General features: G+C 41.3%; 1 protein-coding gene across 1 annotated transcript in view; it reads right to left on the reverse strand.

Moving 5' to 3' along the window:
* The window catches only part of EPHA6 (EPH receptor A6), an 895964-nt gene that overhangs the window by 125649 nt on the left and 754653 nt on the right, over positions 1-15662 (reverse strand). Inside the window, exon 11 of the mRNA XM_033941517.1 lies at positions 10217-10402. Coding sequence (XP_033797408.1) covers positions 10217-10402 — 186 coding nt within the window. The remainder of the gene's footprint in view (positions 1-10216; positions 10403-15662) is intronic.

Here is a 15662-nt window from a genome sequence, read left to right on the forward strand (position 1 = left end):
TACCGGGAGACTATTCCACGCATCTACCACCCTTTCTGTAAAAAAAAAGTATTTCCTTCGATTACTCTGCCCCAAATCCGTTCCAATAACATTGGGACTGGTACTTCTGCCACTCTTTTACCTACTTTTCTTATCCACTTCAAATAATGACACTGCAACACCTGATTGGGCAAAACACTGGCCACAGGTTTATTGAACACTATCTTAATATTATTTTTCCAAAGCATTCTTATAAATACAACAAATACCAACAAGTTTCAACCTTTTTGGTGGATCTATCTCTGGGAGCCATTCGGTGTCAAAACTAGCTCCATTATCCCCATAAAATTTTTCTTATGACCCCCTGTGACTTACGGTGTCGTCAAGCCACCTAAACTCCCACACGCACATATTTCAATCTCAGATATCATGCGTCTTAAATTTCAGTTCCGCCTCTGATAATTGCTCTCCTCTATGCCATCCCCCATACCCAGCTGCAACCGCCCCCACCATCAAAGCCCCCAACTAAACAATCCCCACCACACACTAGGCAAACAACCACCCCGCCCAAACCCCAAATAGGGTGGGAGGGAGGGGAATGCCAATCCCTCCTGACTTTCCTCCCCTTCTACCACCTTCTTGTTTTAACCCTCCTTTCCGTTTATTCCTTAATTGTCGCTCTCTCTCTCTCTCTTCAAAAATTGTATTCCCTTCCTCTCCTTCCCTTTTGGTAGTGTATGTCTTGTGCATTTTGTTGTTGCTAAATGTATTGTTTCCACAAAATTGTAATTTTATTTTTGTACATCGCTTAGAATTTTGAGTAAGCGATTAACCAAATTTGAAATAAACTTGAAACTCATAAACAATTCTTTGCCCGCCAAATTTTCTCATAGCCTTCTGTCTCCCCACACTCCTCCCTTCTTTTCCTCCAATCCCTGCTTTCTAAAAGACAGTTTAGGTGCCATCGACTCGTGTTCGAGTCCTAGCGACTTAATGATATCATCAAGTTTTCGTGGCAGAATTCAGAAGTTTATTGCTGGGCCTTTCTTCTGCAGTGTATAAATTTGATGTTGTCGGCGTTGACGCCTCCAACTGTCTATCTACTGCTGCCCAGATGGGTGGTACAGCATTAGTCTGACATCTCCACTGAAACCTGTCCACCTTGGGAGACTCTGCTGGCAGTGAAACTACCAAGGGCATCCCTTTCAGCTTCTCAGTGCACGCAAGCCTCAGTGGCACAACAAGCCCATGCACCATAACTAGAGCTAAAAGAGAGTAGAACGTTTATTTAACATAGTTCCAATGGTAAATTGTTCCACAATTTGGGTCCCGCAATTTGAAAGGTGGTAGCATAAATACCCAATAGACTCACTAATCAGTACTAGCATTTGTAAGAACACACTTACACGTGAAAATGATAGCAGCATAAACATTTATGTGTGTAACACATGCTTAGGTTATAGGATTGCTTTACATTTGTTTTGTACTCTTTTAGTGAAAAGGCCTCTTAGCAAGGACTGACCTTACAGAATCAGAAAAAAATGTGTACAGTTAACTGACAAATCGTGCACTCAGCACTGTTGCTCTTACCTTTCATGGACTAGCGTGGAACAATGATGACACTCAGGCATTTATCGACTCATGTGGAATTTATTTGGCCGCAGCCATGACAGCACAATTACATCCAACTGTTATCAACTGAACATAATAATCAAGCATGAACGGTGATGACCCGTACACTGGAACCGCACTTCTGACAATGGCATAACCCGCAAGGTACATCACCGGGCAACATATAACCAACCGATGCTCAGGCGCACAGCATATACCTCTCTATCCCCGCACAATGTGGGGTGCCGTACAAGCAACCCAGGCTCACCAGGACCCTTCCCGTTCAAGGAGGTGTCCCCTCGTCAGCGGTACGTAGCTGTGAAGATCATGGCCTGGCCCCCTGCCGTCCAAGCAAGGCGACGTGCCCCATGTCTTAACCACTGTAAAGATGTATGCCTTCTATCCATATGCTGTGCTTACCTGCTAGACTGGCTGCGACAGTAGTGAAGGGTGGGCGGGAGGGAAGCCGCGTCTCTCCCTCGGGATCGCCGTATCGAAAGGGCGACCTCCCTTCGACTCACCCTTGTCCCCTGAACCCCCCCCTTGCATCCCTGCTGATTGGCCCTTCCCTCTCCTCCCCTCCCCCTCCCCCTTCCTTTTCGCTCCGGCTCCGGCCGATTTGGCCTCGCTCCTCCCTAGGCGGTATCGGAGCTTGTTCTAAACTTTAATTTCATATAGCTTGTGATCTCCTTGGTGTTGATAAATTTGAAAGGAAAATGAACATTTCCATAAAAATAAAGTTTGCCCTTTCCTGCTTGTGCCCTGGATATGCTTTATTGAGTGTCAACAGTACACACCTTGGAAAAGGCCACCTTGTAAAAAGAAACATGACCCTTTTATTCAGCTGAGGTGGTTTCCCCCACCCCCCCCACCCCCCATTACAGGCTCATGACAATCTTTTGGTAAACAGACAATGATATATTGTGTAGAGTTCTGACCTGACACATTGTTAAATTTGTTTTTAATTTTTTGTTGTTTGTTTCATTTTATTTAAACACAAAAATAGTTCAAAAAAAAAAGAAAGAAAAGCATTTGTAAAGTTGAGCTTGGGCCTTGCCCCTGCATCCAAAATTTGACACCCACCTCGCGCACAATTGCCCAATCTCCCCCCCCACACCAATTTCCTTCCCTATTTCTTACACAGCCCCCTTAAAATTTGGGGGCTCTTTTACTAAGCTATGCAAAAAGTAGCCTGCACTGTTATTAGCAATCAGTTTCCCACTCGCTGAGGCCACTTTTAACACAGCAGTAAAATGGCTGTATTTGTCATTTTCTTAATTAATAGCCTTATACTAGTTTTTTACAATTAGCACATGATGATTAGCATGGGAACCCTTACCGCCACCTATGTACTAAATAGGCCATAAGGACTCCTGTGCTAACTACATGCTAGTCGGTTAGTGCATGCTGATATAGCTGCGCTAACTAATTAATGCAAGCACGCCTACTCTCATTCCCCAAACATGCCCCATCCTGAAAAATAAAATCTTTTTTTAAGAGTGTGCTGATCCCCAAACTACTGTGGGATGCCTGAGGGCGTCTTGTGGTAGTGCCTTTTTAACCTGCAGTAAGCATATGTTACTTCTTACCACAACTTAGTAAAAGGACTCCTTTATATATGACACTCAAAATATTGTGTGACAATTTGGTCACATGCCCAATTTGCGCATGCAGTTTCATTGAATGAGCCAATTAGAGCCAATAATTGGGTGTTAACAATCCAGTATTACTGCTAATTGGCAACAATTAGAATGTATGTGCATATCTTTGTAGTCTATATTCTATACAGATGTGTACATAAATTTTTCTGTATAGATCCAAAAAGGGGGTGTGACCATGGGAGGAGGTACAAGTACATTTCTGGAATTTGCATGCAGTGTATAGAATATAACAGATCTGTGCCTAACTTAGATGCGAGGATTTGCACCAGGTTTCAGCTGGTATAAATCCTTGTGCCCAAAACTGGGTGTGGATCCTCGCTCTAAGCAGTATTATCCCAGGACAAGCAGGCAGGTACTCTCACTAATGGGTGATGTGATCCAACGGAGCCCCGATGCAGACGCTTCTTTGAAGAAAAACTCAAAGTTTCGAGTTGGCCGCATTGCGCATGCGCGATCTAAATGCCAAGCCGCCCATAGGAATAGCGTGGCTTAGTAAAAGATGCGGGGGGGGGGGGGCGGTTAGCTTTTTAACGTTATCGTTGTTTCTGTGATTCCAGTTTCTGGATAATGACTGATTATTACCAAGCTAAAACTATCTTTAATGTCCTGTCTCAGTCTATCTCAAAATCATACCCATTTAAAATGCTTAAATTTTGGTCACATGGAGCATAATTCTATCACGGTGCTGAAGAAATGCACTGATATTGCACATTTTTTGAGCCTATTCTATAAAGAAAAATAGATGATAAGTCTTTATAGAACATTGGCATAGAACACATGTGTATTGCATCTATTTATTAAAAATTTGATATACTGCCTTGCCAGAAGGATACAGGTAATAATAATAATAATCAATTTATATACCACAAGACCGTAAAGTTCTATGTGGTTCACAGTAGTTAAAAAAAAATAAAAGAAATTGAATAGAACTAAAAAAGTTAAAAGCCAATAATTAGAGACACTAAGGGCTCCTTTTACAAAGGTGCGCTAGCGTTTTTAGTGCACGCACCGGATTACCTGAAAAACTGCCACCTGCTCAAGAGGAGGCGGTAGTGGCTAGCGAGCGTGGCATTTCAGTGTGCGCTATTCCACGCATTAAGGCCCTAACGCACCTTTGTAAAAGGAGCCCTAAAATGATCAAAATAGTGCATAATAAAATTTTTACGAATTAGCTGCCTAAATACTTCGAAAACAGATATGTTTTTAGATGTCTCCTAAATTCCCCATAAGTGTCAGTAAGCAAAAGCAATTGTTCTAAATCCTTACCCCATAACGCTGCTTGATATGAAAAAAGATTTTAATGATTTTTTTTTAAGTTTACATCCTCTAACAGACGGAAAACAAAATTCAGATGTGAGTTTCTCTTATGTATGTTGGTTGCAAAAGAGAAAAGCTCAATTATATATTTGGGAGCAACCAAACTTAAACTTCACCCATAAGAACATAAGAATTGCCACCGCTGGGTCAGATCAGTAGTCCATTGTGCTCAGCAGTCCGCTCATGCGGTGGCCCTCTGGCCAAAGACCAGCGCCCCAACTGAGACTACCCCCTCCTGCGTATGTTCCGGTTCAGCAGGAACTTGTCTAACTTTGTCTTGAATCCCTGGAGGGTGCCCTCCCCTATGACAGACTCCGGAAGACGTTCCAGTTTTCCACCCGCGCCTCCATTGGCAGCCAAAGCAGTACTCGATAGGAGCACCATAAAACACACATTCCTAGAATAAGATAAAATGAAGAAAGAAAAGTCTCCCCCACTCCTTCTTATTCCTTATTCTCCCTTCTCTCAATCTTGTATCCAAGAGTTTGTCAGTGCATTAATAGCACTTACCTCACTGGCCCACACTAAAACCTCTAGCACGGTTTGATAAAAGGGGGTAATTTCTTTTGTCCTCTTGAAGAAAGTGTTCTTTTCTATCCTAAATTTTTTTGCTAGTCTATACACCACCTTGACCTGTTACGTAAAAGTGGAATAGATTTTTTTAAATATATAAACAATAAACAATATGAAAAAGTATGTCTTTAATAAATGTATATACTTTTAAAAATATTTCTGCATTGATAATTTTAGGAAGATTATGCATAAAATAGGTGCAATCCAGAAAAAAAGCATACCATCAAATAAAGTTCCAACAGGTGCTTGCAATAGGGGGAAGAACCATGTGAAGGCCTTGCGATGATCTTAGTGCTTGCATGGGGATGTAAGGAATGGCCAAATTGCTTAAGTAATCTGTGGTCCTATCATGAATAGCTCTATAAGCAAGAGTAAGAATTCTGAATTGAGTTCTGCATTGAATGGGTAGCCAATGAAAGTGCAAAAAAGCGGGGATAATATGATCAAACATTTTAGACCACCCAGGACCCTTATAGCTGTGTCCTGAACCGTTTGGAGATGTTTTAGATTAAGATGAGAACAGCCAATGTAAACAACATTACCATAATCTAATTGAGAGATCACTAAGGCATGAATTAGAGAAAGCAATGCATTCTCATTAAAAAAAAGGTTTGATGGATTTCAGTTGTAGAAGAATAAACATTTCTTGCATAATGATGAATTCTGCTCTTTGGGTTCCAATTTGTAAACAAAAACAATACCTACATATTGGAAACTAGTGACTATAGAATTCGATGTTCCCAAAAATGAAAGAGGAAGATTCAAAAAATCTTCACGACCTGTGAGCTACCAAGCCATAGTTTTGTTTTGTTTTTTTGCATTTTTAAAGTTTGCAATTCAAGCAAACTTAAAGAAAAGCACATATCAGAAATAAAATTTTACGAAAAAAGAAAATAAACTTAACCCCCAACAAACTTAATCCCCCCTTTTATTAAGCTGCGACAGAGGCTTCTACTGTGGCCTGGAGCGCTAAATACTCTGACACTCATAGAATTCCTATGATCATCAGAGCAGCGTTGGAACATTTAGTGCCCTGGGCCACAGTAGAAACCTCTACTGTGGCTTAGTAAAAGGGGTGTATGTGTGTGTGTGTGTATATGTGCAAATACCTTTGAAGCACAGGGCAAATAGAGCTTCTATTATAAAGCCACGGTAGTGATTTTCTCATGGCAAATGCATTGAAGCTTATAGGAACTGAATAGGTTCAGTGCATTTGTCATGGGAGAATCACTACCATGGTTTTGAAAAAGGAGTCCATAATTACTAAAGAATATAAAAAATAAAAATTAGGAGAAGGGCCAAAATTGCATATTATCACCACAACATAGTTCTATCTTAACTAACCCCCTCTTTCAAAGTCTGATTGTGCAGGCCGATGCGGTAACTGCTCCGATGCCCATAAGGACTGAATGGGCATCAAAGCATTTGCAGGGCATCATGCAGCTTTGTAAAAGAGGCCCTAAATATGATAAAAACTCAGTCAGATTTAATTTAATACAAGTTCATTTCAAGCAAATATTGCAGCTGGTCTGGGTCAAAAGACATCTTTTTGAAGAAATAATCACCATACCTTTGCATGGCTACTGTAGCTGAAATGTTCCTTCCATTAACTATGATGTCTCTCCAAACTCACCTCCATCTGAGAAACCCCCTCAGAAATTATTGAGGGTCTTCTTGGTGTCTCCTGTGCTATCATTTTTGGAAAAATTCCTTTTGTGGCCAAAATCAAATGCAGGCTGCAAGTCGGCTTTTGAATATTGCGCGCCAGTGAGATTCAGTGCTAGATTACCTATTCTAGGATTATAACTGTTAAATATAAATCAATGAGCATCATAGTAGAACAATTCCGGAAGGCTTTGTGGAGTAATCATTGTTGGAAAATAAACAGAAATCTGCATGGTAAGGCCAGGTCTTATGGACCATAGCCTCATGAAGTCTAGTGGCTATGTGGTTTACTACAAAATTTGGTAATAGTACAAGGAAGAAACCTAGCATTCAATTTATAACCCAACAGGAATATGGCCTGAAATGGTCTGCCAGTGGAGGTAGTGAAGGCAAGCACTATAACATAGTTTGAACATGCCTGGAACAGGTGTGGAGGGCAGTGATGGGAGAAAAGTTGAGAGGACATGTGAAAGATATGGTGAGGATTAATAACATATTAACATATTAGATGATGGCAGATAAAAGACCTGTATGGGCCATCCAGTCTGCCCAACAAGATAAACTCATAAAGCATGATGTGATACTATATAAGAATCTTTAAACACCAAACAATGGGAACTCCACAAACAATTGTTTATACAAAATCAAGTATAAACCAATGGAGAACAGATTGTCACTCAAGAACTATGATATGATGATCCACATTTCTTTTTAATTTTTCTTTCTAGATGGTTGTGGGAAAACCTCAGACACCTACTTCCAGACCTCCACTTCATCAGTGAACTTACTGCATATGCCCCCCCCCCACACACTTTTACAAAACTGCGCTAGTGGTTTTTAGCACAGACCAGTGCACTGAATGCTCTGTGCTTCTCCTGACACTCATAGAGTTCCTATGAGCATCGGGAGCAGCGCAGAGCATTTAGCGTGCTGGCCTGTGCTAAAAACCGCTATCACAGTTTTGTAAAAAGGGGGGGGGGGGTAGTGATACTATACTGTATATGCATACTTGATTTGTCCTGCTATTTTCAGGGTACAGACCACAGAAGTCTGCCCAGTGATGACGTTGCTTTTCAATTATTAGTGTTGTCATATGCTCACATCTAAGCTTATTTGGTTCCATGCGTTCTATACATGATTCCTTTATATCAGTGGTGTCAAACTCAAACCCTTTGAAGGGCCACATTTTGGATTTGTAGGTACTTGGAGGGCTTCAGAAAAAAATAGTTAATGTCTTATTAGAGAAATGACAACTTTGCATGAGGTAAAACTTGTTATAGTTTATAAATCTTTCCTTAATGGCTTCTGATAATTTCAGCATGTTGCACTGCTTTCAGCTGTGTATAGCTGAAATTATCAGGAGCAATTAAGGAAAGATTTTTAAACTATAAATGGTTTTACCTCATGCAAAATTGTGATTTAGATTCTAAAGTATCAACTGCAAGAGACAAGATTTTGGCTTTTTTGTAGAGGGGAGAATCAATATCCAACTTGTGCCTAGAAAACTTGTGCCTTAAGTGTCTGGTGGTCGCATCCACAACTGCCTTCAGCTCTCACCTCCTCCAGCACCAGACACAACCACCATCTTACATCAAGCAGTCACCACCAGGAAAGATGCCAGATTTCATGAGAGTTCACGAGATTACGTACATACGCACAAGCTGCACTGCCTCCAGTGATTACCGTATTTTCACGCATATAACGCGCGCGTTATACACGATTTTACAAACCGTGCATAACCTTGCGCATTATACGCGTGAGCGCGTTTTACAACTTTTTTTTTCAATCCGATCGGCATCCCTCCTGCGAACCGGCATCCTCCCCCCCCCCCGCTCGCGTCACTCCCCCCCCCCCAGCACCAAACATCTCTTACCCGATTGGGCACTGGCACCAGCACCAATGCACAGGACGTGCCAGTGCCAGTGCCCGAAGATCCTCCCTCGTTGGTTTGGGCTGGGCTGGGCTGGGCGGTGCGGTGCAGGAGAGATCCTCCTTCTCTCAATCTCGGAGAGAGCGAGACCAGAAGGCTTTGAGCATGCGCAAATGCTCAAAGCCTAGTCCAGCCCGGCGCAGGAAGAAGGAGGATCTCTCCTCCACCGCACCGCCCAGCCCAGCCCAGCCCAAACCAACGAGGGAGGATCTTCGGGCACTGGCACTGGCACGTCCTGTGCATTGGTGCTGGTGCCCAATCGGGTAAGAGATGTTTGGTGCTGGGGGGATGTAGGATCGCGGGGAGGGGGGGTGATGCGAGCGGGGGGGGAAGGATGCCGGTTCGCAGGGGGGATGCCGGATCGGATTGAAAAAAAAAAGTTGTAAAACGCGGGTAAGCGAGCGGGAGGGGGGGAGGATGCCGGTTCGGAGTAGGCGGGAGGAGGTTTTAGCATGTGCGATATACGTGTGCGCGCGCGCTATATTAAATTTTTTTTACATAAATTTGTGTTTCCCGCGCGCTATACCCGTGTGCGCGTTTTACACGGGTGCACGTTATCTACGTGAAAATACGGTACTTTACGTTCTGCAAAGTTGCCTACCTCACTGCTTTAACTTCATGCAAGCGCTTTCCTGCATCTATATGTTATTGTCCTCTCCACTCCACCTCACAATCGCGTACAGATGCAGGAAAGCGCTTGTGTGAGGTTACAGCAGTGAGGCGGGCAACATTCCAGAACAATGGTAACATACCGAGGGCCTCAAAATAGTACCTGGCGGGCCGCGAGTTTGAGACCACTGCTTTATATTTATCCCATTTTTAAATTCCTTTACCTTTTTCATATCTACCACCTACCACAGGAGGTCATGCTAAGCACCTATCACTCTCTCTATGAAAAAGTACTTCCTGATATTATTCTTGAGTCTGCACCCCCTGCAATCTAAATTCATGTCCTCTAGATCTACTACCTTCTCTTCTCTAGAAAAGATTTGTTTGTATATTCAATATTTCTCAAATTATTCTCCTTTCATCCAGGGTGCATTTCTTCAGGTCATCAAGTCTTTCCTCATACATCTTGTGACACATACCATTTTGTCACTTTTTATGCCCTTAGCAAGATATGGCCTACAAAACCAAACACAGTACACCAAGAGAGGTCTCATTGTTTAGTTTGCGTATGTGCATTTGAATACTCATGGAATTGGTAGAAAAGCAAAGGGAGATGCTTAACTGGGTAAATTGTTTTAGCAGCTGTGATTTACCATGTTATAACCCAGGGGTCCCCAAAGTCCCTCCTTGAGGGCCGAATCCAGCCGGGTTTCAGGATTTCCCCAATGAATATGTATTGAAAGCAGTGCATGCACATAGATCTCATGTATATTCATTGGGGAAATCCTGAAAATCTGACTGGATTCGGCCCTCAAGGAGGGACTTTGGGGACCCCTGTTATAACCCAATGTGTTAAAGCTAACTCACTTACTTTTTGTAACAACACCTTCCAAACGGATGATGTTTGGGTGATCAAACTGTCCCATGATGCTAGCTTCCTTGAGGAAATCTTTCCGCTGGCGCTCCATGTAACCACCTTTCAAAGTTTTGATGGCAACTGGTATTTCTCGCTTTGCTGGAGTCCTCAGGCGCCCACTGCATACTTCTCCAAATTCACCTACAAACAAAATATAACACATCTAGAAATCAGCTAGAATAATTTTTAGTCACTCACACTTTCTGTAAAAACTGCTGGAACAAAAATTAAAATATTATTGATTTATATTTTGGAATGAGTTTTCCTTTACTTAATTTATGTTTGAATGGGAAACAATCAACAGAAAACATATGCAGGACATAATGCTAGTACGATTTATATCACATTGCTGAGAGTGAGAATTAAATAGCTGGAAATTGGATAATTGTGTATTTCTCTGAGTGATAATGTCATGAAATTGTCTTACATTTCTGGTCTCTAACCATCCATTTAAATGATGTTTTTAACTTTTAGTATTTTATTTATATACTTTAAGTATTCCAGGTACAGTTCTATCATGATTTTGTTCCTTTCTGTCTGATCGTTTCTTTGTTGTTTTTACTTCTAGGATATCTGAAGCAAAACAGCTTGTTTGTGATGTACCTCAGGCTCAATCCTTTCTCCATCTTTATTTAATCTCTTTCTTAGTCCATTAGCACTCTATTAATTTCACATACAAGCTGATAACATTCTTCTTTTTTACACTGTTTTTATTACACCTCTTCAAAACTGTCTCTAACTTTAGTGGATAAGTTTTACTGATCATTTCCTTATATTGAACCACAAGAAAACCATGACCTGCTGATTTATGGCCCATCTCAACTGCCTAGAAGACCTATTGCTACTTTTGGGCACTTCTATTACCCATCTGCTACTTCGGCGTGATTTTAGACTCACAGTTATCCTTCATACCTCATATCTCCTCAATCATGCTTCTTTGTCTTAAGACAATTATGCTCCATTAGGTCTTTTTTCAATAGAATTGCTTTTTACTCTTTCATTATCTTTCCATTTATATCTACTGTAAATTAGACTACAGTAATATTGTTTACCTGGGAATGGGAATTATCTAATGTCACCTTACAAAAATTGCAAACTTTTCAAAATATGGCTATTCATCTACTGTGTCGGGTCCTCTGGTTGGTAATAAAGTTATATATACCATTGATGTTGCAATAAACAGTGCCTGCATCTTGTACATTGCCTGCAGTTTTTGTATTGTTTTTCGCTTGCTGCTTGTCCCACTGTAGTTTTTGTTGGATTTCTTTTTGTGTATTCATCTACTGTGTAATCTAGGGAAGTCTGATCATGTTTCCCGATCATTTAAATAATATCACTAGTTACCCATTAAATTTTGTATAATTTTTAAACTGCTTCTTTTGACCTTCAAGACTTTTCAGTTTGGCAATCGTTGTTACCTCTTGGTCATTAGAATTCCCTAGTTCCCTGTGTGTGTTCTCCAGTCTCTCAATGACCATCGATTAGTTTGACCTAGCTCCTAATACACTGAATTAGAGTACACTAGACACAACACTTTCTTTTTTATAGCCCCTGCAACTTGGAATTCACTACCACTGCCCATTAGAGAATTGTCTCTAAAACTCTTTAAGAAAAAAAAGGCATAGCTATCCCCACAGTTCTCTTTCCTATCCTTGTGCCTAACCAGCATTTAAAAAATTTTGTAAATTCAAACAAACATAAAATGTGTAAAAAAGTAAATATGCAAGAAAACCACATTCGTACTGTTAATATTGCTTTCTTAAATATCAAAGTTCATAATGTTTTCATTGTCCATCATTTCAAACTACTATCTACAGAGCCAGAGCATAGTTTCTCAGTTGTTCATTCTGCAACTGGAAAAGAATATTCTGATGATGTGCTGGTGGCAGGCATTCCAAGTAGAAGTCTAGGCCCCATTCTCTCCATATACCCAGTCAATTCTTTTCCATCCATACAGCAAGAGAACGTGTGATAATTTTAAAAATGGGACAATATGGTGTTGAAAGGAACTGAAACTGAAAAGGCTTTGCTCCAGTCCAGGTTTTCTGGCCCAATGGGATATTCCTGTTGAGCTATTTTATAAAAAAATAGCTGTGCTTCCTGGTCCTGTTCCTGCCTAACAGGGACAAAGTGGTTAGCCCGGACTAGTTTCAGGGGCTGCTTTTTAAGGGTCTTTACTGGCACAAGGCCGGCATTGGAATCGGGCTTGTGACAGTGCTAACCTCCAAGGTGGACCCTAGCATCCGGTAACTGTGATTCAGGTTATTCTTCCCAATGTGCATCACCTTGCATTTGTCCACATTAAATTTCATCTGCCACTTAGACGCCCAGTCTTCCAATTTTCTAAAGTTCGCCTGCAATTTTTCACAATCCACATGTGTTTTAACAGTTTAGTGTCATCTGCAAATTTAATCACCTCACTTGTCGTTCCAATTTCCAGATCATTTATAAATAAGTTAAAAAGCACCAGTCCCAGTACAGACCCCTGTGGCACTCCACTGTTTACTTTCTTCCATTGAGAAAAAAACGACCATTTAATTCTACCCTCCCAAACCCATCAAAAACCTAGTGTACCAAACTGTAATACAATAACAGTAGCCTTTTTGCCTGCAGGTGTCTCCTATATGTAGGTATAATAGATTTTTGGTAGGTGTTGGAGGGCTCATACTTTCCACCACAACTGTACTACAGTAGTTATGGTGGGACATGGGCCTGGGTCCCATTCTCTGAAGTCCACTGCACCAACCACTAAGATATTCCAGGGACCTGCTTGCTGCTCTAATAGGACTGGCCATAACATAAACAGTTGTCATGCAGGATGGTATATACTATTTCTTTCACATATTTGATGGGTGGGAGGGGGCTAGTAAGGGGGGGAGGGGATCATGTCTTACTCCTTACAGTGGGCATCTGGTCAGTTTGGGTACCTTTTTGGCATTGTGGCCCAAATTACATTACATTACATTAGATATTTCTATTCCGCCATTACCTTGCGGTTCAAGGCAGATTACAAAAGAATTATAAACAGTGGGTTACAGTGGAAGATCATTTGTCATTTCTGAAGAGGTAAAGAGTATGTCAGTATGGCGGGAAGAGGGAGGGAGGAAGGATGGTATAAGTGATGTTAAGGCTGTTTCAGGAATTTCTTGAAGAGTATAGTTTTTATTTCTTTTCTGAACATCTTGTAATCTGGGGTAGTTATCAGTAGATTGGAGATCTGGTTATCTAGTTTTGCTGCTTGAGTGGCCATCGTATAGTTTTTTTTCCGTTTTACTTCTTTCTGTTTCTAATGTTAGGCACCTATTTTGGAGATGCCCAACTAGATAAGCACCTATCTAAATTGAACAACAAGCTCAATTAAGCTTTTTAATCAGCAATAATTGAAATTTAGGCGCCAACAAGAAAGAGCGATTCTGTAACAAGGCGCCTCTAAAAATTTAGGTGGCCCAAAAAAAAAAAGGTGTTATGCATGTTAGGCATGGGCGTGGCTTTGTGTTTGGCGCCTTGTTATAGAATCGCTGCTCTTAAGCGTGCTTAGGCACTTGCATGGCCGCCTAACTTTTAGTTGTGCCTAGAGCTGGCCTATTTATTGGGTGCCTCCAAAATAGGTGCTGCTCAGCGTGATTCATTAAACAGCACCCAGTTTTACTTGAATTGCGCTGAACGGTGCCTATTTCGGCGTCTAACTTTTGGGCGCTCTTTATAGAATTTGCCCTTTATTCATTATTGAAGGTCTAACCTCATACATTCTATTTTTTGCCCTGGATGCTTATACAATGTTCCATTATTGCAGAAAAATGTCTATATCAGGGGTCTCAAAGTCCCTCCTTGAGGGCTGCAATCCAGTTGGGTTTTCAGGATTTCCCCAATGAATATGCATGAGATCTATTTGCATGCACTGCTTTCAATGCATATTCATTGGGGAAATCCTGAAAACCTGATTGGATTGCGGCCCTCAAGGAGGGACTTTGAGATCCCTGGTCTATATCATAAGCTCACCCTAGTCCTGCCCAAAATACTCCCCCCCACACCCCCTTGAGATTTAGATGCACTGTAGATGACCTGCATAGAAAAATGTCTTAAAAATGGATTTAGAAAATAGCAATTTGGACATTTGGGTGAGAAAAACGTCCATCTGCCAACTTGTGCTGCTTTGATGTTTTTCTGTTTTGCAAATGAGTCCCTTGATTTTGTGACTCCATGGTCCAGAGTTTAGTGAGAACTTGTATGGGGAGATGGAAGAGGGGAAAGAAAGCCCAATAGGAATTTATCAAGGTAATCCCATGACAAGGGAGGAGAACCCTTTACAGAGGTATTTGAAAGACAGTATAGCTCAGGATAAACAGGAGCTGCAAGCACTAAGCAGAGCAGGGGAAAAGTGTAGTCAGACAAAAACTTGCCTGAGAGAAATTCTGGAATGAAATACGTGGCTAATGCATAGCCTAACATAATTAGTAATCTTATGGGACTTTAGTATACATATACCCCACTCCCTTAAAAACTTAATAAAGAAATCACTAATATTAAGATGCAGGCAGTGGTTCATCAGCGAGATGGGGACTATCCTTTCTTTTGCACTGTTGCATGTTTATCTCCAAGTTGGTGAGAAGTTGTAGGTGTGTACTCAGTGCAAAGAATTAGTAATCATGGAATGAGGATTGTTCCATCCAGGAAGCTAAATAAGTTTTGATATCATCCAGGGTGTGGAGGCTGTTTGTAGTTAAAAGGAAACACCTCCACTCTCCCCCCCCCTTCCCTTTTACAAAACTGCACAAGAGGTTTTTAGCATTGGCCAGCACACTAGATGCTCTGCGCTGCTCCAACAGTCATAAGTTCCTACGAGTGTTGGAGCACCGCAGAGCATTCTGCGAGCCAGCCGGTGTTAAAAACTCTTGTGCGGTTTTGTAAAAGGGGAGGGGGTGTTATTAGAGCCATGGTAGCGGAATCCTGAGAGAAGTCAGCAGTAGGATTTGCATATGCTAACTCTAACAAAATTGTCCTTTTGACCCAGTTTTCTTTGTGTGAGAGGGAAAGCAAAGAAGCTAAAGTTGCAGATAATGTAAAACCTTCGAGAAGGGTGGTCAGTTTTCACAGGAAAGGGTTGATGTTTGGGATTTCACCCTGAGTGTAATAGTACTGAGAAATATGGACTATTGACAGAAAACTTACAGGTGGTTTTTTTCTGAGTGTTCTCTTAGGGTCTAGTTGCAGCTAGAGGGTGGTCTTTGAATATACTTTTCTGGTTTATGTCTGAATGAGTCCTTGATCCCATTATCTGAGAGAACTTGTGACTCATCCAGGTGTAGAGTTCCTAGCACCTTCTCTTCATCCCTGAGGGATCAGTCAGGAGCCTTACCACAATACACATTACAGAATTGTTATTTGGTCCTGACATCTATTT

This window comes from Geotrypetes seraphini, chromosome 4, assembly GCF_902459505.1.
Source record: "Geotrypetes seraphini chromosome 4, aGeoSer1.1, whole genome shotgun sequence".
Taxonomy (NCBI): domain Eukaryota; kingdom Metazoa; phylum Chordata; class Amphibia; order Gymnophiona; family Dermophiidae; genus Geotrypetes; species Geotrypetes seraphini.